Consider the following 23186-nt stretch of genomic DNA (forward strand, 5'->3'; position numbering starts at 1 on the left):
CACAGGAGTATTGTCTTCACACTCATCCTCATGCTGAAACGACGGAACATTCGAAGGACCGGCTCCTCCATCATCACCATTATTATTGAAATGAGTGCCCCTTATATTATTAGAAGGTTCTGCACAAACATTATCCCCCTCTGTCTCATCATGAAAATCATCATTGTCCCGAAAATCATTATTGTGATACGGAGAATACCGTTGCTCCAACGACGTCGTTATTGGAAATACCGTTGCTCTAACATCCTGTAACGTAACGCCGTCATCATCAATGTTGTCATAATTGTCGTAGATTGGAGAGTAATATTGCTGCAGTGATATTGTCCTTGGCAACACCTCTTCTTCATTATCGGGGCCAGACATATTTGCTCTAAACGAAGTTTCTGTATCGACATGTGGCTCAATACCTTCACTCGGAACTCAAGGTGATGTGGTAACGAATATAAGAATGCATCCAAAATTAGCTACGTCGGATGCCATATGTAACACAACCCTCACCATTTCATCATCAAATATATACATGGGCAGTGCACATACACGATATAATATGTTACTAGACCTCAAAGTTGTCTTCATTGTGATACTATATTCATTAAGATTAATTTGTAACACATCGTATACTCTTGCCAATAACTGATCAAAAAGACAATTTTTTTTCAACCAAAAAAAGCTCTATTTTTACCATTGACATACTCCATACGCCCATCCTCTAATATCTCCCACCAACCATCGTAACACAATTCAAGTACAACTGAATCCATTAAGCTTGAAATTATAAAAAAATAAATTATTTCAGCCCTATCAAATTAATAGTTAATTATAATGAATCTGACTTTTGGTGTGACAGGCTGACTGTCGCACGAAACTTGGTGCGAAAGGCTACCTGTCGCTCCAAGTTTTGGTGCGACAGGCTCCCTGTCGACAGACAACCTGTCGCCAGATTCACCCACAAAATCATCCGCAGTTCAGTTAAACTCACGAGCAAGAAAATAACTCATACCACTATGTGATGCCGATTAGTATTGGATCCGAATAAATTATGATCGGATTTCACTTTTTATCGTTGCCTTTTGCCGTTGCCGTTGGTTGATGATTCAAGAGTGGAAGCTGCCTTTGGTTTGACGAAAGAGGAGAAAGAATGTTGCTTTTGGTTTGTAAAGAAGGGTAATTTGGGGAAAAAAGCATATGTTTGGCTAATGTTGATAGAAAAAAGTTGAGAGGGTTAATTATGAAAATAACAAAAATTTTATGGTTATTTTTGTAAATTTCCCATTTTATTATCACGAGATTGAAGAAGAAAATAGTTAAAATTTGCGTTGAGAGCAATCATTGGCAGTAGGTTTGCAGTTTGTTTCTGTATCTATATTATATATTTAAACTCATGCAAAATCAAGTTTTATTTTTTGGGCAAGTTAACATGTAGCTTTCCTAAAAATAAATAAATAAAGTAAAACAATAATTGGCCAGATTAGCAATCGACATATTTTGAGAGACAACCAATATAAAATTTGCTACAAACACATGTATTTTTTTAGCCATATTACATTGAATACATTAAATTTTATGGTATACACGGCGTATATGACTTATCGTTTATAGACTAGGAGGGCAAATGTCTTAATGTACTTGCACAAAATATATGGATGTCATGTCGTTTGCTTCCACAAGCGTAAATATTATGACCCGTCGTTTATGGTTTGCGTCAATGAGCGACCTATTGTAAGAGTTAAAAAAAAAATGTGGATGACAAAAAGTGGATGGAATGTCGTACCACTGCATTAAGACTGACAACGAGTGTGAATAGCATGCACTTGCACATATTATAGATGACTCGTTGTTCACATATTGATTGTGGACTAGCGGAAATGTAGTCATTAATAGGCAAATGATTGGATAACTTACATATATATTTTATTTATCCTTAGGTACAATTTTAGGGGAAAAAAGACCTTCTTTTTTTTTAAAGGATATTGAAGGGTGTTTTGAGTGATAACAATAGTAGTTAGGATTTATAAGTTTTCATATATTCATAAGTTTTAATACTGCATTTGATCATTAGTGTTAAAATGGTTAAAAAAAAAATCATTTGAAGGTAGATATGACATTTTCACTTAAAAATTGAGTATTTGATACGTTTATGATTTAAAATTAGTTAATTTATTTGCAAAAGATTATGCTTACCTTTTAACAATGTGTTTTAACTGTGATTGTTTTAACAACAAGGATAAAACATTAGATATAAAAAAATTAATCAAAGACTTAAATGATAAAAGTAAATTTTAAAAGTAACCCATGTGTGTCTTCTCCTAACTTTTTTTTTGATACACTGATATGTATATTATAATAAAAAATCTAATCATACTTGCAGTTTAAAATTTGTTGAGATTTCACAACTAAGATATACTAAATATATAAACTGATTCGAACTGTAATATATCAAGTATGTTACGACACATCCTAAATTTTTGCCTCACTTAATATCAGGGAATATCCTATTCCATCTATATTAATAACGAAACCAATTAAACAAGAAGAAGAAATAAGTCTCATTAATTATTAGGACACGAACCCATCCTCATAATTTGCCGATGGCCTATGAGCACATAATTTGACATTAATGGTTCATTCTCTCCAACTTAACTAAGAATACAAGTAAACCACTTGGGCCTCACAAATATGAGGAAAATGGTTCGAGCCTCCGCAGACGTATTGCAGTAGTTTAATTTAAATTTCTTTCCTCAGAACCTTAGAGTTTGAGTGAAGGCATTCTTTATCCTAAAATGAGAGTTGACGTCCCTCGAATATTTGAGAGAGTTATAAATCTGAGCGGTACCATATAATAATTGATGTAAACGAGTTTAAGTATTTGTATGATTGCAAATATTTCTCATTAAAAAAAACTAAGAATACAAGTACGTCCCCAACTCAGTGGCCCACATGTTCAATACCTCGAAGGGCAATTTGGTCATTCCGTAAGTAGAGGCTTTTTTTTTTTACAACTGACCTAATTTGATATAAATAAATAAATAAATGTCTTTATTTGATTAAAAAGCATGCAAGGGTCTAATTATAAATACAAAATCCAAGAAAACAGTAATAATAATGAATCTCGTAAACAATAATTAAATAATAGCAATAATAAGTGGACAAAGCTAAGTTCGAGAGGCGAGATAGAAAATTTTCCCGCACGACACAGCACAAACAAACTTTCCCTTTCATTTTCTTTTTCTCTTTCTCGCTCTCCAAACAGAGCAAAAGGACCGTCGCAAAATTCTTCACTTCCATCCAAAATCATGAGCAACGAATAGTGAGCCTCCCTGTTTCCTTCCTTTTTTGATATTTACATTGTTAACATCTACTCATTTTCATTTGACAATACTTCAATTTTTTTATTTTTTGGCTTTTCATTTTTTTTTTGTTGTTGTTAAAGCGATTATCTGTTCAAGCTGTTGCTTATCGGAGACTCGTCGGTCGGGAAGTCCTGCCTGCTGCTCCGATTTGCTGTCTGTTGACTTTTCCTTTCCCTTTTTATTTTCTTTTTTTATATTAATTACTTTCTATTTTAGCTTTTTGTTCTCTGAATTTGTGTTATTAAAATGATAATTTAGATGATAAATAATTGTTATTCTTGGAAATTTCAGTTTTCATTACGTTAATTACTAGTTTTTAGGCTTATTAATGTAATTTTTTTAAAATTTTTCAGGATGATTCTTATGTTGACAGCTACATCAGTACCATTGGAGTTGATTTTGTGAGTCTCTCTTCTATATATATGTATATATGTGTATAAGTTATAATATGAGTCTATGTACGTGTATGTATGTATGTGTATGCATATGTGGAAAGAAATGTTGGCAGACTTCAGCATTTTACTTTTTTTTTTTAAATTTTGGCAGAAAATAAGAACTGTGGAGCTGGATGGGAAGACGATCAAACTGCAGATTGTGAGTCAAAATTTCCTTTTATCTTGTATTGGGAGAAATTCGATTTGTCTTATTTAGTGAAGGTTATGTTCAAGAACCTGGTCTTATTTTCTTTGTTTGAAGAGTGATATGTTGAAATGAGTGTATTTGTCTTATAAACATCATTTAGGTAATGTCTGATGTTTGATTTTTTTTCATCTGTTTAGTGGGACACTGCTGGACAGGAGCGATTCAGGACTATAACTAGCAGTTATTACCGAGGAGCCCATGGAATCATAGTAAGGAGCCTTCCTGCTTCTTGGTTTAAATCAGAAAGTTTGTGATTTACATGTGACATCTTAACAACTTTGTATGTGTTTATTAACTTATTTTTCATCTTTCGTTAAGCAGTACATTTTCCAATAAATCTGTATACAAGATGATGTAGTCCAAGAATGGGAGCGATAATATGATGCAAATTGTCTAATAAATTCTTATGACATATGATGTTGTCGGAAGTAAAAGTCTTGCAATGCTGTATTCTCTTTTAAGAAAGAATAAGTGGTAATTTTGTTTTTCCAATTTTTTAATTGGGCAACTGTGTGAGATTAATTAAATGTGTTGGGATTTCAATAGATTGTCTATGATGTAACTGAGATGGAGAGCTTCAATAATGTCAAGCAGTGGTTGAATGAGATTGACAGATACGCAAATGACAGTGTATGCAAACTTCTAGTTGGGAACAAATGCGATTTAGTTGAGAACAAGGTTGTGGACACACAGACAGCCAAGGTATATTCCTGACTTCTGTCGCCTGAACTTTGAATATAATTTTAAACTCTTCTCAAGTGCATTTGCTTGATAAGTTTCTGCATACCCAGGACACTCAAACTTTGGACAGTTTGTATCTCGAGCTGGAATCTTTTTTGTCAATACGACTTGTTAAAATAAGGGTTATTATCGTTTGAATCCTTCAAGAATTGCAATAAATCTAAAGTCCATAAAAAATATGATTCCATCATTTTACTATTATACCTAGACAAAATCCATTATTTTACTACATTTCATTAGCACTGATAGTTGACCTGTTGGCTGACTGATAAAATATCAATTTTGCACTTTATATTAATTCTTTTTTGGTTAAAAAATAACACACAAAGTATTACAATATTATAAATTCAAAATAGAAAGTAGCTACAAATAATTCCTATTAGCCTATGAATATAATATTTGATACCTCTATTTGTGTAATTTTTTTCCAAGGGTGAAATTGGTATTTTTTTTGTACTAACGGAAATGTAGTAAAATGATAAGTTTTGTAAAGATATAGTTGTTAAATGATAGACTAAAATACTTCTTGTAGTTGTTTGATATATTGTAATTCTTAAAGTAGTCAATTGATAATATCCCCTAAAATAAATGTTCGTAATATTTTCTCATTTTAATGCAACTGATTGTTTAATAAAATTGTATTTCTTTGTTAATCTTTTATCATGTGCATGCTTAGTGAGAATTTGACTTATTAGAACACAAGTTTGACTCTTCATGTAAATGTCCCTTGTATCATATCCTTCAGTGTTGAGTGTGTTTCCAATAAAATTGAGTCGGGGTATCCTTAAATACCTTTTCCTTTTTTCCAAGGGCCGTGCCAAATTGCTCTAAGTGATTCTACCCTTTATCAATGAATAATGAAAATAAAATTTTTATTAAAGCAATTTTTTCCTTAAATGGTGACTAATATTACCCCTTTTTTTGGAAAAGAAAGTCAAAACATACCCAAAGAGAATCATTTACTTTCCTCTAATGCATTTTCTAATTTGTTTTGAGCCTTGAATGTCCGTTTTGGTGCGTATTCTCATTCCATGTCGAATCTTATCCATATGGACAACCCCAATTACAAAATAGTCTAATGGATCTATTGAAGTTCATATGACGTTTGGGCTTTAGACCTCTCTTTCTCTCCCCCCCCCCCCCCCCACACCACTTACCTGTCTTTCACTTACCTGTTTGCATGCCTTCCCATGCACACACTTGCAAGATAATACACGGTCACTCGTACTTGTGTTTTGGTTGAGCTACTGGCTGCTAACCTCTGTAATTCAGTTTGAAACTTGCCACCCTTAATGCTTCACTCAAATGGTTGGTTAGGGTGAGATCTGTATCGTTTTCCTGGTCTCTTTCCAAGGTTATCTAAAGGGATTTGGCAGTCTGATTCTTTAGGGAATATCATTGCATAAGATATCTATTGTTTGTCAATGAATAATTTCTATTAATTAGTTATCTATATAAATTGGTAAATTTTAACTGCATAATTTGCATGCAATAAGATTTTATAAGAATCTTGTTTTCAACTCATGACTTAGACTAATGTGATATGTTGAGCATTAAGCTACAAGATCTGCACATCAAAGTGCTTCACGATGTTAAGGAGAAAGCATCTTTTTCTGCTTCTTCATGTGATTTAAAGTTTCCAAGGTACTTATCCAATAAAATATCTTTCAAGACTTTGGAAATGCTTTTATGTATGACTGAGAGAAACTTGTTGGGTTGGTTTTTAGCAACAGACGGAGTTATGGACTTTGTGTTGACTTGTTATTGATTAAGACAGTACATCGGCTGATCTATTGGCATCAAGCAGCAGATGCAGAAATTATGGGTGGCATATCATTGTATCCAAATAATGTACTACATTGATTTTTCTGACTTTCTGTTGGTCTCCGAGTGAAATGCAGGCATTTGCAGATGAACTGGGGATTCCTTTCCTGGAGACTAGTGCCAAAGATGCAATCAATGTGGAGCAGGCTTTCTTGACCATGGCTGGCGAGATTAAGAAAAAGTAAAATCACTTAACTCTTTCCTTCTTGCCTTATGATTGATTCTGTGATCCATTGCCTATTTGCAAATGCTGACTGTTCTTATTCAACAATCACCATTATTGCTGGTTATATGCATTGTGAGGAAAATTCTGCTATGAGTAACTTTTTACCTAATGTTTTCTGTTGGAACAAATTACTCTGGTAGAAAAGCCCTACAGGGTTTGAGAAATCCCATGATGTGATAATTGTGAGCATTTTAGACACCGTGTATGGGTATATTTATGACTATAAAATGTTAAGATTGTTTCTAGTTTTGGTTTGTAGTGCATAAAAGGATTCAAAATTTGACATCTGTCTAAATTAGATTAATAACATGATAATGTACATATGCAAGATTTGAGAAATTGTTTTATCTCACCCCTAAATTTTAAGAAATTGAAACATTATCATTCAAAATATTTAAAATTTCCAGAATTGATAGTTGTCTATTTGAGCAGTGACTGGTGGTTATCATGAACCGCGATGTGTGGTTGTGGTGTCAAATCTTGGTGAAACCTGTTGTCATCTGCTGGTTAACATAGCTGAAATAATTTCTTGATTCACTAATTATGAGTTAAAATTTGATGCAGAATGGGCAACCAGCCTACTGCAAACAAATCTTCTGGAACAGTTCAGATGAAGGGACAGCCAATCCAGCAAAACAGCAACTGCTGTGGTTAGCCGAGCATGTTATTTTACTACTACATGTTAGCTGACTGATTGTAGACAGTTTTAACTATGTTGACCGCATTATCTTATGAATCTTTTAATATGTCAAATATTTATTTCCTGCTTTAAGTTCCTTCCGTTTATAACAAATTTAATTTCTTGCTTCATTGCATTCCAAATTCCTGTCAATTTACGGGGGGAAAAAGAAAAGAGAGACGAAATCGGAGAAAATGCTCAAATTTGTTAGGGGAAGAGAGCTGTTCAAGTAGTTTTTGTTCTCGTTTATTGTCATGACCCTCTTGTAGCTTGTCTATGACCTGGAAGTCCGGTCATATCGGATGGGTAAAGTTACCAAAACGGCATCATTTTGGGTGAAATATCATATTTATGTAACACTTTTGATAATATTTTTATGCAACAAAAAAATGTTCGCGGGTACCCTTTTCACATTGTGAAGCGCATGATCGGATGAGAGCAGTCTGGATTCTGGCATCACAAGCTAATGCTTTGATTTGCTTAGTTTGTTTTTTGTTTCTGATATTTTCTTGGCATTGGGTGGGATGTTGTTTCTCTTTTGAGTTTCCCTTTTTTTTTTTTTTTTAATTATGGAATTTGGAGATAGTGTACATGTATGAAGATGACGTTATCAAGTTGTTTTGATAAATTCCCCTGGTCGGTTTACTTCACTAACCATTAATGCGCAAAACCTCCTAATGACCCGAAAAAATCCAGTACATAATTAAAGAATTTCAATTTTATATGCACAAAAATAAATAACTCAAATATATTATTTGATAATTCCAAAAACAACAATTCACTCTAATAAATCTCGTAGGAAATACCTTTTCGAGACTAATTCAAAAAGAAAATACGAAGGACATATAATTGAACTTTACGTGTCATAAAGAATTCTAAATAAATTCATATACGCATCGCAACTAATTCATATACGCATCGCAACTGATAAATTATATTTATAAATGTTAATAGCGATGGCACATAAACAATTAATTCAAGAACTTGCCCATAGATATTAATTTAAAGAGTATAAGTAACATTGCAGTACAGTTAGCCCTTGCGTGTTTAATTAGCAATTGAAAACTACTGTTGCTGATGAGGTAGAACATTATAACACTGTTGCTGATGAGGCAGCTGGTAATTCTTCTGGTGAAGATATTAAGACTATTAAAGCTGAAATGTAATTAGAGAAATATAATGCATTTCCTTAGTTTGACTTGAGAATATATATATCCAATAGGTAACATTTCAAAACAATATTTGTCAAAGTCTGATTAAGAGAATATACACACACGCACGTATATAACCGTACAGTAGAAGCATAAATAAAAGAAAATGAAGTTTCAACAGCTAAATAATGCAAACTCATTTTTTTTAACAAGCATTTTATTGTTTAATTAAAAAATTCGAAAACCCATTAAATACATGTAAGGACTCACTGACGCCGAACCATATTAATTTAAATTAGTTTTCAACTGAGATTTGAATTTTGAAATTACATACACAAACAAGCCCATTTTTTTTAAATACTAATAATAAAATATTTCATTTTTCATCTATTACTACAAGAGGTATAATCGCAAAAGTGAAAAATATTTCATTTAACAAGTCCCAATATTGTCCTCCAGCCTTCCTGCACTTCTCTGCTATCATCCTCTGTTCAATTATCAAAAACTCCTTTTACCATCCATTCGAACATACACAAACACGCCCAATTTGTAAAAAAAAAAAAAAAGTAGTAATTATAAAATATTTCAGTCGTCCACTGTTCAATTAAAAAAAACTCCTTTTACCATCCATTTCAACTCCTAATTTGAAAAAAGAAAATACTAATAATAATAAAATATTCCAGTCGTCCATCCTTTCACAAATAAAAAATATCACCAAAAACCAATTTCCAATCTATTTCAAAACAATTTTTGCCAAAGTCCTCCTCGGCTAATTAATTCATACATTAATACAGTCCTCCTCTGCTGAATAATGCAAACCCGTTACGTTATTCTACCATTTCTTAAATTTAAAGCATTCCACCATTTAATTAAAAAAATCGAAAACCCATTATATACAATACAAAAAGCCCACCGACACCAAACCATATTAATTTAAAATAGTTTTCAATTGAGATTTGAATTTTAAAATTACATACACAAACACACCCGATTTAAAAAAAAATAATAATAACACTAACAATAAAATATTTCAGCCGTCCTCTGTTCAGTTATCAAAAACCCATTTCCAATCTATTTCAACAAGAGGTATATGGGTTAACAAGTCCCAATATTGTCCTCCATCCTTTCTGCACTTCTCTTTCATCAACGGACATCCCACGATCTGTAATTGCAAAAGTGAGGAAGGCAGGCCCTTCTCCGGAAAGTATTTGAGCTTGGGACAATTATGGAGTTTCAATTCAGTGAGGTTTTGAAGATCAACAATTGAGGAAGATAGGCGTTCCAGATTTGGAAAATTGAAAATCCACAGAGATGTTAGAGAGGCAGGAAGAGGAAGCGCGGTCCCTAATCTTTTGTCCTCTAGTGCAAATGACACCATGTCGTCATCACATCCACTGATTAAAAGATATCGCAGAGAGGAGAATCTGTGAAATCCCCGTCCCCGCTCAATCATTGACTTCCAAATCTCCATATTACCCCAAATATTAAGTGACTGAAGGTTGGTGGGAAGGCCATCTTCTTCTTCAAGGCTTGGAAGCGCACCTCCTATTCCTATTGTTAATTCTTGAAGAGAGGTCAGATTGTGCAATCCCTTGGGTAAGGCCTCTAGTCTCTTACAATTAGTTATCGCCAGCATCCTGAGTTTCACACAAGGCAATCCCCCTTCGGGAAAGGACACCAGATTTCCACAACTATCTATACTGATTGTTTCAAGAGATGTGTTGTTGTCCAGTCTTTCTGCTATTGACTCCAGCTTTGAACAACTCCAAACAACGAGGGACTTAAGAGACGAAGGTAGATTGCCAACTTCAAGGGACTCAAGCGTGGCAGGTAACTCGTTTTTTGAAAATATACATGTCAGAGATTGACAGCTGCTAATATGCAATTCCTCAAGAAGAGATGAGGTGTACCTTCTGCTGCTGCTGCTACACTGGATGCCCTCTTCCACTGTCAAAGTCCTTATATTATCGCAATTGTAAATCTCCAACTGCTTAAGGCTCGGTGGTAGCTGGACCGCAGCAATATATGTCAACGAATGGCAATCCTCAATATTCAAGATCTCGAGAGACGAATTGGTGTCGCACCTCCATGCCTCTGGTAACGATTTCAGTGCGTCACATTCTCTAATCTTAACTTTCTTCAACTTGGAAGGCAGAGCAACCTCAGGAAAGGAAACAAGGGAACTGCACTTGTAGATTTCTATCTCTCTCAAGGAACTGAGGCTGAGCGATGATTGTGGCAGCTTCACAAGGCCTTCGCAATTACTCAATCTTAAATATTCAAGTCTGCATGACAACTCGCAGAGCTGCTGTTGTTGGTCTTTCTCTTCCTCCTCCACCAAGGATTGAAGTTTGGGACAGCTGTCAATCGTCAGTCTTTTGAGAGAGCAAATGTCTTGCAGTAATTCGTTATGACTCTTCCATATATGTGTTTCATTTTTAATATTTTTTATCTCCAATTCTTCCAGTTTTGGTATTCGCTGCTTCAATGGCCCTGCGAGAAACACTTGATTTGATGTATCTCTACAAACCACTGAATTCTGTGAGCCGAGATGATCAGTTGCACTTCTCCACACAACCTTTTTACATCCACCAATTTCAATTTTGCAAAGAGCTGGAAGACTTGCAACTGAAACTAACAATTCTTCACATCCTCCAATTACAAGCATCTCCAATGCAGGAAGGTGTTCTGGAAATGTTCCTTGCAGCTTAGAACAGCTTATAATATGAAGCTCTCTCAATTTACGAAACCCTTCAACTCCCTGACCAGATCTAAGAGGAATCCAGTCTTCCCATTCTTGCATGTCTTCAAAACAAAGAGTTTCCAAGCATGGAAAAGGAATCGGAGAATCATTCCCATAGAACTCTGAACCCAAACTCTTTACTCTTCTCATTCCACGCACTTCAAGATGCTTTAGAGAGGGTAGTTGCCCGACTGATGGCAGGGTAGTACACACGCCGCAATCTTCAAATTTTAAGGTCGCTAAATTTGAGAATGAGGAATCTCCCAACCAAGTTGGAAATTCTTTACCTTCATAGCCACTGATACAAAATTGTTCCAGATTTTCATGAGGTTTTAGCATGACGAGCACATCCTTTTCAGTTTCTGCCTCCCTTGAAGACAAATCATTGGTACTCTGTGTCCATTGAAACTTTAACACTTTAAGATTCTTCTTTCCATCCAATTGAGCCTCCTTCGCATCACCAATGTCTTTTACGTTCTCCAATTTTGAAATGTTAAGTGTCCCACGAAGATGCGTCAACAATTTTAGCTCTCGTATCCCGGAACCACTGTCTTTTCCCACAACAAAATTACACAGCGTCTGAAGGCAAGTCAACTTACCAATTCCTAGTGGCATCTCCTCCAACGAACCTGTATCTAAATTATCGAGATGATGCAATTTGATGAGGTTTCCCATGTCTGCACACAACTTCTTCAGTCGCCGACAGCCCTCCAGCAGAAGAGTGTGCAAATTGTAAAGCTTGTTGACTGATTCAGGCAGAGTTCTAATCTCAGTTAGAGATAGGTTAAGGTACCTTAAATACCTCAAATCACCAAATGAATCTGGCAGCTCGGAGATGTAATATCCACGCAAAGAGAAGACCCTCAACCGTTGGAGTTTGAACAACTTAGGAAGAATGCTACGAGCCAAGTGTCCACATGAACTCTTTGACAATGTTACTGGTAAAAAAGTTCGCAAATGGTTGATATCATGCAAGTCCTCAAACCTTTGAACGCCATCACAAAATCCGCGAATGTATGACAGGTGACGAATAGTTTTGGAAAAACTTTGTTGCTTGTTAACCTCTGAGGTGTACTCCATTGTGAAGTATATCTCCCCCGCAGCCCATTGAGCAAGGTCGTTGACAAGGTCATGCATCACAAATCGTGATTCATTGTTGCTTGATTGCTGGAAAAAAGATCTTGAACGTAGCTCTTGAAAGAACTTTCGACCTAGATCTTCAATAGGATTCCCACTCTCTTTGTGACCCAAGAAACCCGAAGCACACCATAATAAAATTATCTCCTCCTCTTCAAATTCATAATCCTTTGGAAACAATGAGCAGTATGCAAAGCATTGTTTCAAAGGTGCCGAAAGATAATAGTAGCTCACTCTAAGCGCCGGTATAATGTCACATCTCTCTTCTTGCAATTCCCATATCTTGCTACTGAGCACATCTTCCCACTCACGTCTGTCATCTTTTCCACGTAAGAGTCCACCAAGAGTTTTCGCAGCTAATGGCAAGCCGTTGCATTTGATCACTATCTTCTTGCCAATTTCCTCCAATGACTTGTTTGAACTGAAATCTCTTGTCCCCAAAGAGTGTTGAGCGAACACAGACAGACAATCATCATTTGACAGCTTTTTCAATTGATAAGCCGGAGCAGTCCCCATGATGGCTGCAACCCCTTGATTACGAGCTGTGACAATAATCTTACTTCCCGGTGCGCCAGCCTCAAATGGAGGTCTGAGTCGATCCCAATCATTGTAATTCTCATTCCAAACGTCATCTAAAACAAGCAAAAATTTCTTTGGAGATAACTTCTTCTTCAGCTCCTCTTGAAGCTTATTCAAGTCGTGATTATCCACAATCTGGTCACTAGCAATTGAAAGTAGGATTGATTTTGTAAGCCTGATAACATCAAAATCATCAGAGACGCAAGTCCATGCCTTGAGATCAAAATGATCCTGCACTTGCTTATCATTGTAGACAAGCTGAGCGAGAGTGGTTTTGCCCAGCCCGCCCATACCAATGATAGGAATAACAGAGAATTCACCATCATTTCTCAAATCATCCCTCAACAACAATTCAACAATTTCCTTCTTTTCTGTTTCCCTCCCATATACCTTGGCTTCATTCACCAAAGAGGTTGTGGGTAGTCTTTGCCTATCTTTTTTGGACCTCCCAACTGAACTTACGTTCAAACCCAGCGAGTCTTTCTGTGTTACAATATCTTGAAATCTGCCGTTGATCTCTTTGATTTTGGACATCATGGCGTAATCGAACTGAATCGATTGTGGAGTAAAAGTGGTGCAGCAGGTAGGAATGAGCTTACGAAACTTACTTGTTCTTGTACGACTGCTACTGGGTTGATCAAGAGCAGCAGCTGGATCTCGATTTCCAAGCAGCAACTTCCTCCGGAAAGCCTCAGTTTGAAACTCATCCAGCAAGTCTTCAACATCAAAAGCCAAGTTCTGAAGCTCGCCAAGCCACAACTTCACAGACTGATCAGTCTTCTTCTCCTCAGCATCAGCAAGCACCGCCTTGATCATCACCAACATATTCTTCCACTTCTTTAGGTCGGCTTGGATTTGCTCTTGGCGTGCAAACAGCCGAATACCCTCTGAAGCTAACTTATTGACCAGCAAATCAACGGACGCCGTAAGGATTGCCTCTCCGATGAATGACATTTTTTTTTTCTTTTTCTTTTTTTTTTGGTTTTACAAAGAAAGAAAGGAGCAGAATTATGGGTTATGGAAAGCAGAATGAGAAAATGGAACAGGTGAGAAAATGGATAATTAATCAGAACGAGTTTGTGATTGTGAAGGGTCTGGCCCAGCAAGCTTAGTAGAAATCACGCGTTTATACTTTATTGACCAATGACTAATAATTTGGCAATTCACTCATTAATATTTAGCAATTCACCAATCATCACCACTTGTTACGAAACCATCTCATAAACCAAGTTCGAAGGTCGAGCAGTTAATCCAGTGTCTATTTCCTAGAACCTTCATCTCATAAACCAAGTTCAATCAAAACGTTCCTCTCTCGCTATTTGTTTTTTTTCAAAACTCCTAAAACGTTTCTTTTTAGAAATATTTTACTTTATTCATCTAATATGTTATCTAACAAATAGACACAATTGAAATCACTCTAAAGTGAAGATGAAAGGGGAAACAAAATAACCTTCCAACCACCAGTAATTTAGCAAGCTTCACTTTATTCCACCAAAGCGTAAATAAAGCCAGCCCCCACCACCATCAATAATTTTGCAAGCTTCACACGCTTGTTGTCTTCTGCTTGACGAACTGGACATGAGTGGACCAAGAATCAATGACAGAATTTTAAAAATAATAATAAGAGAAAAACCTACACATTTTGGACTTAGAGTAGAACCATAATTAATGCTAAAATCTACTCAGCTAACATTTTCAAAATATTGTTCTTTATGATTTTCAAAACCGTGATTAAGGTTCATCTCAAATGTTTAAAGAGAGTCTATCAGTTCTTCTACGTTAAGAATATCAAAAATCTTGCTTTTTCTTCAAACATTGAATAATGAAAAAAAAAAGTTGAATATGGAGGAAAATAGAATGCATCCATCTTCGCTGTAGAAGTCTTCTACTTATAAAAGCAAGTTAGAATAAACGATTTTAATCTCTCTTTTTATTCCTGTAAGTGCACTACATTTTTTTTTTATCTCAATGCGAAATCGTATCATAATGTTATATTACTGTTGTAAAACGAAATTTTCGATAAAACAAATTCGACTCATTTTTTAAAGGTATATATTTAGTAGGTTACTAACATAACTAACAAAACGTGATTATTACACTATTTGTTTTTGTTTTAACTTTATTAATCAATAAGTAAACATGTAATGATTTGTATATATCACTAGCATCACATTATTAGGAGGTATTGCGCTTAGTATTCACAATTTTTGTAAGATGAATTCGTAAGACTAATTAATTTTGATGAAAATGTATTGGTATTAAGATATTATTTAATTCATTAAGTTAACTTGAGGTATTAATATTCACTAATTGTGGTGCTGATTAATTTACTTAACTTGTCACTATTTACAATTAAGAATGAGGTTCAATCAATTTATTGGGAAAAAAAACAAAGATTTGATTTTAATTCTTAGGATTTGATTTCGCTCTCTTTCGCTTTTTTACATTGCTAAAGAGGCAGTAAAAAGCTTGCTGAATGTCATCAAATGCTTGTATCTCATCTCACAAATTGGCAATATTTGTTTGGTATTTCATCTCAACGGATGCAGTAAGGATTGCCTCTCCGATGACTGACAATTTTTTTTTCTTTTTTCCGGCAAAGAACGAAACAGAATTTTGAGTTTCGAAAAGCAAAATGAGAAAATTGAGCAATTCACCAATCGGTCAAGCAAAATGCGCGTAACAAGTCTTCCCGCTTGTTGTTTATTCCAGTAAAGTGAGAATAAAAACAGAGCCCACCACCCATTAATAATTGAGCAATTCACCAATCACGAGTCACCACCACTCGTTACCATGAATATAATAAATTGCACCTTGATATTTGCAGGGTCCAGCAACATTGACCCAGTGTCCGGGTAAATGCTGAATAAAGAGGAAAATGAAGTGTATCCACTACGAACCTTCGCTTTACAAGTCTTCAAACTCATAAACCAAGATAAATCAAAACGTTTATCTCTTCTCTCTTTTTGCCATACAATTGCTTTATTTATTGAATTAATTTCCATGCTAAAAGGAAGACTTAAAAGTGCATTACAATTTTTTATAATCACAACGGTAATTTCTACTATCATGTTATTTTAATGTCGTGTTAAAATAAATTATTACAAAGTTTTTTTATGAACACTCTTTTCATTTATAAATTTTTTAATTTTTAATATTTTTCTCACTCTTTTAGTCTTAATATTTGTATTTCTCTCTTCAAACTTTTTTTATTATTTAATTTTTAAAAAAAAATATAAAAAAATAAAAAATATTATATTTAAAAAATAGTGAATATTTTATGGGTCTAATACAAGCCGGTATTGTTTTTGACAATGAAAGAGCACGCAAAAAATCTCACTCATAGAAAACTTTGTGAAAGGCATTTGAATGTGTGGCCACATTTTCCGAACGAAACGATAAGGCTTTAGCCTTGTAATTGCAATTAGTTTGTCTTGTAACTAAATTATTGCCGACAAACACCATCATGCTGACAAACCGTGCATGCACGTCCTCAAAGACTTTGACATTGTGGACAAAGTGGTTGTAAGGGGTGGGGATTAACATGTCTCCAAACGACAAGCAGCCATGCATGTAATTAGTCACAAGTTGCTTTGAAATAAATAGGTACTTGCAATATTCCCGTATTTCCCATTACTTCCCGTACTCTATGCATTATTGTTTTGTATGTCTTTTGGTGTTTGCGGTGTAGTTAGGGATGGTAGCGGGTAGGGTCTGGTACGGGTTTGACATCACCAAACCCGCATCTACAAAAAAAATTAATTACTAAATTCAAATTATAAATTTATAACCGTTGCCCAAAAAAACCACATAAAATACTTAATTCTACATTTTATCAATATAAATGAGAAATGAAAATATCAACATTAAAACAAATACACAAAATATATCAATTTAACACCAATTCTCAAATTCAATTACCAAATAAATAAGTCTATCACAACTCGAAGTGCTTTCAATTTAAAAAGAAAAAAAGAGAAAGAGAAAAAACAAAGAACTACAAATCAAAGTAGCACCCAGACCTATTTCATAGGCTCATTCGACACTAAGATCTTAGAATTAAGATCTTCAATTCATTCATTACCACTAGCACCCATTCAACGTGGTTTTTCTAAGCAAAATATAAAGTACAAAATTACAATAAGCATATGATACTCCATGCTTTAAGTTAAAGGTCCTTATATAATTTTATGAATAATGTTTTAGTGAAATTTTATGATTAAAGTTAAAAATACACAAATATTAAAATAAGAATGTTGGACACCTGCGCAACTATTTGCCAAATTTTTTCTCTATAAAAATTCACTTGCAACTTGCAGCATGTTTAAATTTATAATATCAAACTTGATTGTAGCTCGCAAAATTTTTAGATTTGTGATAATTTTGCCACCCTAAGTGTAGTTAGTATTGTATATCGTGTGTTTCCAATTGGTTCTTATAAAAAGCCTAGAAGTTGTTTGAATAATGAGGGAGACAAATATTTCCCAAAGATATTCTCTTTTTCAAATTTTTTTCTTTTCTCTATTATTGTAACTTCAAATCCTTAAAAATTACATATTATAGACATGAACACAATGTTTTGACATAGTGGCTTTTGGCTTGTCCAGAGAAATTTAGGATAGATTTTGATGTACTAAGGCTCTGTTTACTATTGAGATTTTGGAACTTTTGAGCCACACTTGAAATTTGTTTAATTCTAATAGAGTTGTAGCCTTCGATATGTGCTTGGTATTAATCAAGTGTTATGTTTACAGCAGTTAAAGGCATATTGAATCAAAGTCCACTTTTGATTGAGATTTTAAAGTAGGTTTTTAATTTGATAGCCACTCAAGTTCAAATATTGGAACCACAGTGCACCTTTCACTTGCTAGGCTTTAACCAAACAGACAACGTTATACAAACTTCTATCCAGTTATACAAACTTCTATCCAATAAGGCAATGCAAACAAAAGCAAGTGAATTAAAAATAAATAATTTCTCATTAATTTGCAACAAGTATTAATAAAGTGCATGAGAAAATATGTCTTTTCTTAAATGAAAATAAATGTGTTAATTAGTCAATTTAAATGGTACGATGTTTTGAAATGATAGAAGCGATCTGGAGTTTAAATCTTACTCTTGACGTAATATTTAATAACGAATTTGAAGAACAATTAAAAATTAAAAGAAAAGAAAAAAATGCTTTCTTTTTTAACGATGGTAATTTGTTAAGATGATGAAAATTCTTAGAGTGGTATAATAAGTATTTTTGAGTGTTGCCATCGCTAATAATATTTAATTTCCTTTATATAGTTATATCTCAAGTAACATTTAAACAGAAGCAAGTTGGAAATTTAAAAAAAAATGAACCATTGAGAGAATGAAAAACAAACAAAAAAAAAGTTAAAAAATTGTATCTCAATAAATTTACTTGAGAGCTACTCTACTGATCTGTGAAGAGAAAACACAAAGAATAATGATGTATCTCAATTAATAGGACAATTTTTGTATTTTTCGTTTATTCAAGAATCACGAAACTTCATTTAAACTTGTTATTTCATTGATAATATATTAACATTGAACAATGTAGGGGACATTCCTTTCCAATTATGCCCATATATTAACTAAAGGCCACCAAAAAGTTCAGGGATACTATAGTAATTTAAGTCAACAATTACTATGCTTGAAATCAGCCAATCAAACTCACTTTAGAATAAATTGAGAAATCAAAATCACATTCTCCAATTCTCCAATTTCAATTTATCTTCTTTCTTCAACTGAAGAATTGGTTGTATCTCGTTTAGATAAATATAAAATATAAATGATGAGGAGACTGGAAAAGTAAAATCAAAAGAAGAGCACGAGTTTTGTTGAAAATGACTCTTTTTCATCATTGTGCCGGAGTGAATGTATCTATATATAAACTAAAGAAGCACGTTTGTTTGTATTAGCTTTTTTATTGTATTTTTAATAATAAGTCATTTTTCAATGAACTTATATCAATTTTTATGAAAATAATAGGTGTTAGTTAGTTGATTCAAATGGCAAAACCTCTTGGGATAGAGCTTGTAATTTATTGGCTCATGAATTGTCTAAATTGACACTACCGAAGCCAAATTACTGTGTTTGGTTAAAAAAGCTCCTGCTCAGCTTCAACTTTATTATTCTATGATGTTTGTTAATAAATAACAATTTTATTGAAAAAAAAAAGGCCCCTTGAACTTATACAAAAGATTTGGGATCTGAATCTCACTCGAATTTAGCTTGAGGTTGGCATTGCTAGCATATATATATATATATATATATATTTTGGTTCACACTAATTAGTTTTAACTTATAGTGAGATTTAAACAAAAGTGGAATAATAAATCTTAACATCCTGACTCATGGATAACATCTACATAAGATAGTAAAATCTATTATGTCCAAAATAAGAGGTATGAAGTTTGAATTTCGCTCACATAGGTAGTAAGAGAATCAAATTATTGTTAGATTAAATTAATTAAAAAAATTATCTGATATCCAAAATAGCGTATCAACAAAATTGAAATAAAAGAAAATTGAAGAGAAGAACCATTGAGAGAACGAAAAATTAACACAAGATAAATTCGATAACTAATTGTATCAGTGTGCGCCAACTTCACTTCTTTAATCTTGGTTATTTGATTTTCATTGATAATCATTTTGACAACGATTTTTCTTTCCAGCTATGCCCATTAACTAATAAAAGAAACCGCCGAAAGGGTTCGGGGACAATATAGTAATTTAAATTAACAGTTTCTGTGCTTCAAATCATCAAATCAAACTCACACTTCACAACAACAGAGAAATCAAACTCACGGTTTCTCTCATTTTTAATTTGTTATATAAAGATAAATATATAAATTTAAATGGCGAGAAGACCGGACGAGGAATACGTGGTATTAATCTAAAAATAATAATATTAAATAAAACACCTGTAACTTTAAGATATACATATTCTCAAAGCACAAGTGGAGCCGAGAGGCTGGGAATCGTAATGAAAAGAAGAATACAATAAAATTGGGGCTAAAATCAGAACAACGAACGATATCTCAAGGTCGCCGAAACGTAAATAATTAATCTTATCTTTCAATTGATTTTTTGTGGAGCCAGAGACAATTAAACCCGAACAGCAAATAGCCATAAATGATAGGACAATTAAATTGGAACTCTCCGCAGACCCACGATTTAATATCTTTAGATTGTAACGGTTTAACCCAAAAAAAAAAAACCAGTAAAATATTTCTTAAAAAAATGAAAAAAAATGTTGAAAAGAAGAACAAAATTGTGGTCCACGTGTCATTTCAAAATAGGTTGCTGGCATAAACAACCGGCTCCATCCCGGACAGATGTTATGTGAGTGGTTGGTACGTGTTTCCACTTTTTTGTTTTAGATGCAACGACTCATGCACTAAAAAAATATATTAGATATTTAAAGCATAAAAAATAGATGTTGATTGATGAAATTTGATTTAGGAAAGACGATTAAGAAAAGAACAGTGTAACGTCATTTTATTCATGTCTAAATAGCTTAAGCATGATTTTTATTTATACACATACTTATGTCGTATTATTTAGGTTGTTATTCTTTTATAATACTCCTTCATTCATGGTGATTTGATGAAACAATCGAATCCCTACTATAGCTAATTAGCTTATTGACCAGCAACTTAAAAAAGGATGCCATAAGGACTGCCTCTTTGATGATTGACATTTTCTCTTTTTTTTTTTTGGTTTTTTTTGGGGGGGGGGGGGGGGGGGGGGAGAAAGAAACCAAGTTATGAGTTTATGGAAATTAAAGCAAATAAGAAAGTGAATTACAGCAGAATGAGTTTGTGATTGTGATAGGTCGAGCAAGTCTAGAAATCAATTAGGCAAAACCCACCACGAAAGTTAAAAGCCAAAAATAGCGCCCACCACAAATATAAAATTGGAGGAGCTCAGGATCATGCCTTTGCTTTACATATTAAATTAAATAAAAGCCAAACCAAGAATCTTGCTTTTGCTTAACATGATTAATTAGGCACTAATTCAGAAAGAACACGAAAATAATAAACCCTTTTATTAATCTTAAATGTCAGGAATAAAGCTACATTTTCTCCTCTTACCGTCTCTTCAGGTTCATTTCAAAAGTTTGAAGAGAGTTATCCATTCTTCCAAACTAAGAAAATCAACATTCTTGCTTTCTTCAAATGTTGAATAGAGAAAAATAGATTGTTGAATAAAGAGGAAATTAGAATGTATCTATCTTCGCTAACTTAAAATATAAAAAAATAAATCTCTCTTTTATTACTAAAATACACTATTTTTTTAATAATTATATTGACAGTGACAATATATATCATCGATTATATTCTTGTTGTGTTGAAATAAGATATAAAAAATTTTGGATCAAGAGAAATTCGACTCATTTGTTAAAGGTACATATTTAATATACTAAAAACAAAAATTAACATAACACGATTATTACACTAAAGTGAAATGAAAGCCAGTACCCACCAGTTCACCAACAGTTATTTAGCAAACTTTGCATTCTCGTGTTTGAGGAATTGGACATTGGTGAATTAACCAAAGGACGAATGAAAGAATTTTAAATAACAAAATAGAGACTACACATGTTTTTTCTTTTTTCTTTTTTCCATATAATTGTTCAGGAAATCGAACTAATTTTGAGACATTTTCAAATAAACTTATTTTCAAAAGCAATACAAAATGATTTTGTTTTATTTTGAAACATTTCATGGAATCAAGTAGCGGTCAAATAAATAGAAAAGTAGTAATTCTCTCATTTTATTATTTTCTTTTTTAAAAGGAGATGATGGGGTTGGGTTGTTCAGTAAATTATTGGTGCGGGGGTCTATTTGTTTTTGTTTTAATTTTATTAATTAATTACCGAAGCAAACATGTAATGATTTGTAAAAGGATCACTAGCATCAGATTATTGGGAGGTATTATGGAGAAGTCACGCTTAGTATTTACAATTCATGTAAGATGAATTTGTAAGACTTATTAATTTTGATGAAAATGCAGATTTATTAAGTTACTAATTCATTAAGTTAACTTGAGATATTAATATTCACTAATTGTGGAGATTAATTTATTTAACTTGTCATGATTTTCAATTAAGAATGAAGGTCAGTCAATTTATGGAAAGAAGGATAATTGTTTTTTCAGATTTTTACTTCTTAGGATTTGATTTCACTTTGTTTCGATTGTCGATGTTGCTGAAGAGGCAGTGAAAGTTTGTTGAATGCCATCAAATGCTTGTATCTTATCTCACAAAATGTCAATATCAGTTTGTTTCCCTATAGGCGCAGCCATCACGAATTGAAAGTAACAACATGATATACATATTTTACCATTAATTATATAATTATTAGTTATTTTTATTTGTTATTTTTAATTAATTAAATTATTTTGTTGAATAGGAAATTAATTGAAGATTATGGATAAAAAGGGCATGAAGAAGTTTAATTTGAGAAGCAATAAAAATTAAATTGAAAGATAAAAATACAGACAAGGATTAATGGAATTGGAATTGAAAAAAAAAAATCAAAGCACAAGGATTTTCTTAATGTCATTATTTAGGCAAGTGTTTTGATGCAATGGAAGTTTACAGTTCCAATATTCCGTTGATTTTTAGAAAAAACCAGAATAAATGAACAAAATAAATCTACGTTGATTCAAAAAAATGACGCGAATTTAAGAGTTTTGAATCAACATGAATTTAGGAGTTAAGATTCATTGATTCCGCGGAATACCGAGAATTAACTAACTCAAATACTCACACAGAGTTTTAAAAACTGAAATATTATTGAACTTAAAATCTTTGCTTGTAAAACCTTTAATAGTTTACATAATTATATAAAGTGTGTATAAACTAACGTGATATAAAGAGATTGGTTGTATTAAACTATCATGAACCCATATAATTGAAAAAATAACTGTTATTACTTTTTAGTTAATTTTTAGTTAATTTTTTCATGCCACATAAGTTTGTACAAACTAAATCAGTTTGTACAAAACTGTTTGTATCTCTATTATAATTGTTATATAAATCCTTCAATTTTCTCAAAAATATGAATATGGGCAAGGTATTCATTCCTATTTCATC

The 23186-nt window shown here is 33.2% G+C and overlaps 2 protein-coding genes across 3 annotated transcripts in view; one reads left to right on the top strand and one right to left on the bottom strand.

Annotated features, from left to right (window-relative positions):
• The first annotated feature begins 3139 nt into the window (after nt 1-3139).
• The window catches only part of LOC102613041 (ras-related protein RABD1), a 36624-nt gene continuing 16577 nt past the window's right edge, over nt 3140-23186 (top strand). The window contains exons 1-8 of one of the 2 annotated variants that reach the window (XM_052442504.1): nt 3140-3307; nt 3431-3503; nt 3704-3751; nt 3897-3944; nt 4130-4201; nt 4539-4694; nt 6635-6738; nt 7348-7555. In XM_052442504.1, coding sequence (XP_052298464.1) covers nt 3294-3307; nt 3431-3503; nt 3704-3751; nt 3897-3944; nt 4130-4201; nt 4539-4694; nt 6635-6738; nt 7348-7438 — 606 coding nt within the window. In that variant the 5' untranslated portion in view covers nt 3140-3293 and the 3' untranslated portion in view covers nt 7439-7555. Of the gene's footprint in view, nt 3308-3430; nt 3504-3703; nt 3752-3896; nt 3945-4129; nt 4202-4538; nt 4695-6634; nt 6739-7347; nt 7556-23186 lie in introns of those variants that run through there. The other variant, XM_052442505.1, reaches the window with a different exon arrangement.
• Nucleotides 9461-23186, bottom strand: part of LOC127902704 (putative disease resistance RPP13-like protein 1) — a 53502-nt gene continuing 39776 nt past the window's right edge. Inside the window, exon 2 of the mRNA XM_052442502.1 lies at nt 9461-12145. Within this exon, the coding sequence (XP_052298462.1) occupies nt 9659-12145 (2487 nt within the window). The 3' untranslated portion in view covers nt 9461-9658. The remainder of the gene's footprint in view (nt 12146-23186) is intronic.

Source organism: Citrus sinensis, chromosome 5 (assembly GCF_022201045.2).
Source record: "Citrus sinensis cultivar Valencia sweet orange chromosome 5, DVS_A1.0, whole genome shotgun sequence".
NCBI classification, from domain to species: domain Eukaryota; kingdom Viridiplantae; phylum Streptophyta; class Magnoliopsida; order Sapindales; family Rutaceae; genus Citrus; species Citrus sinensis.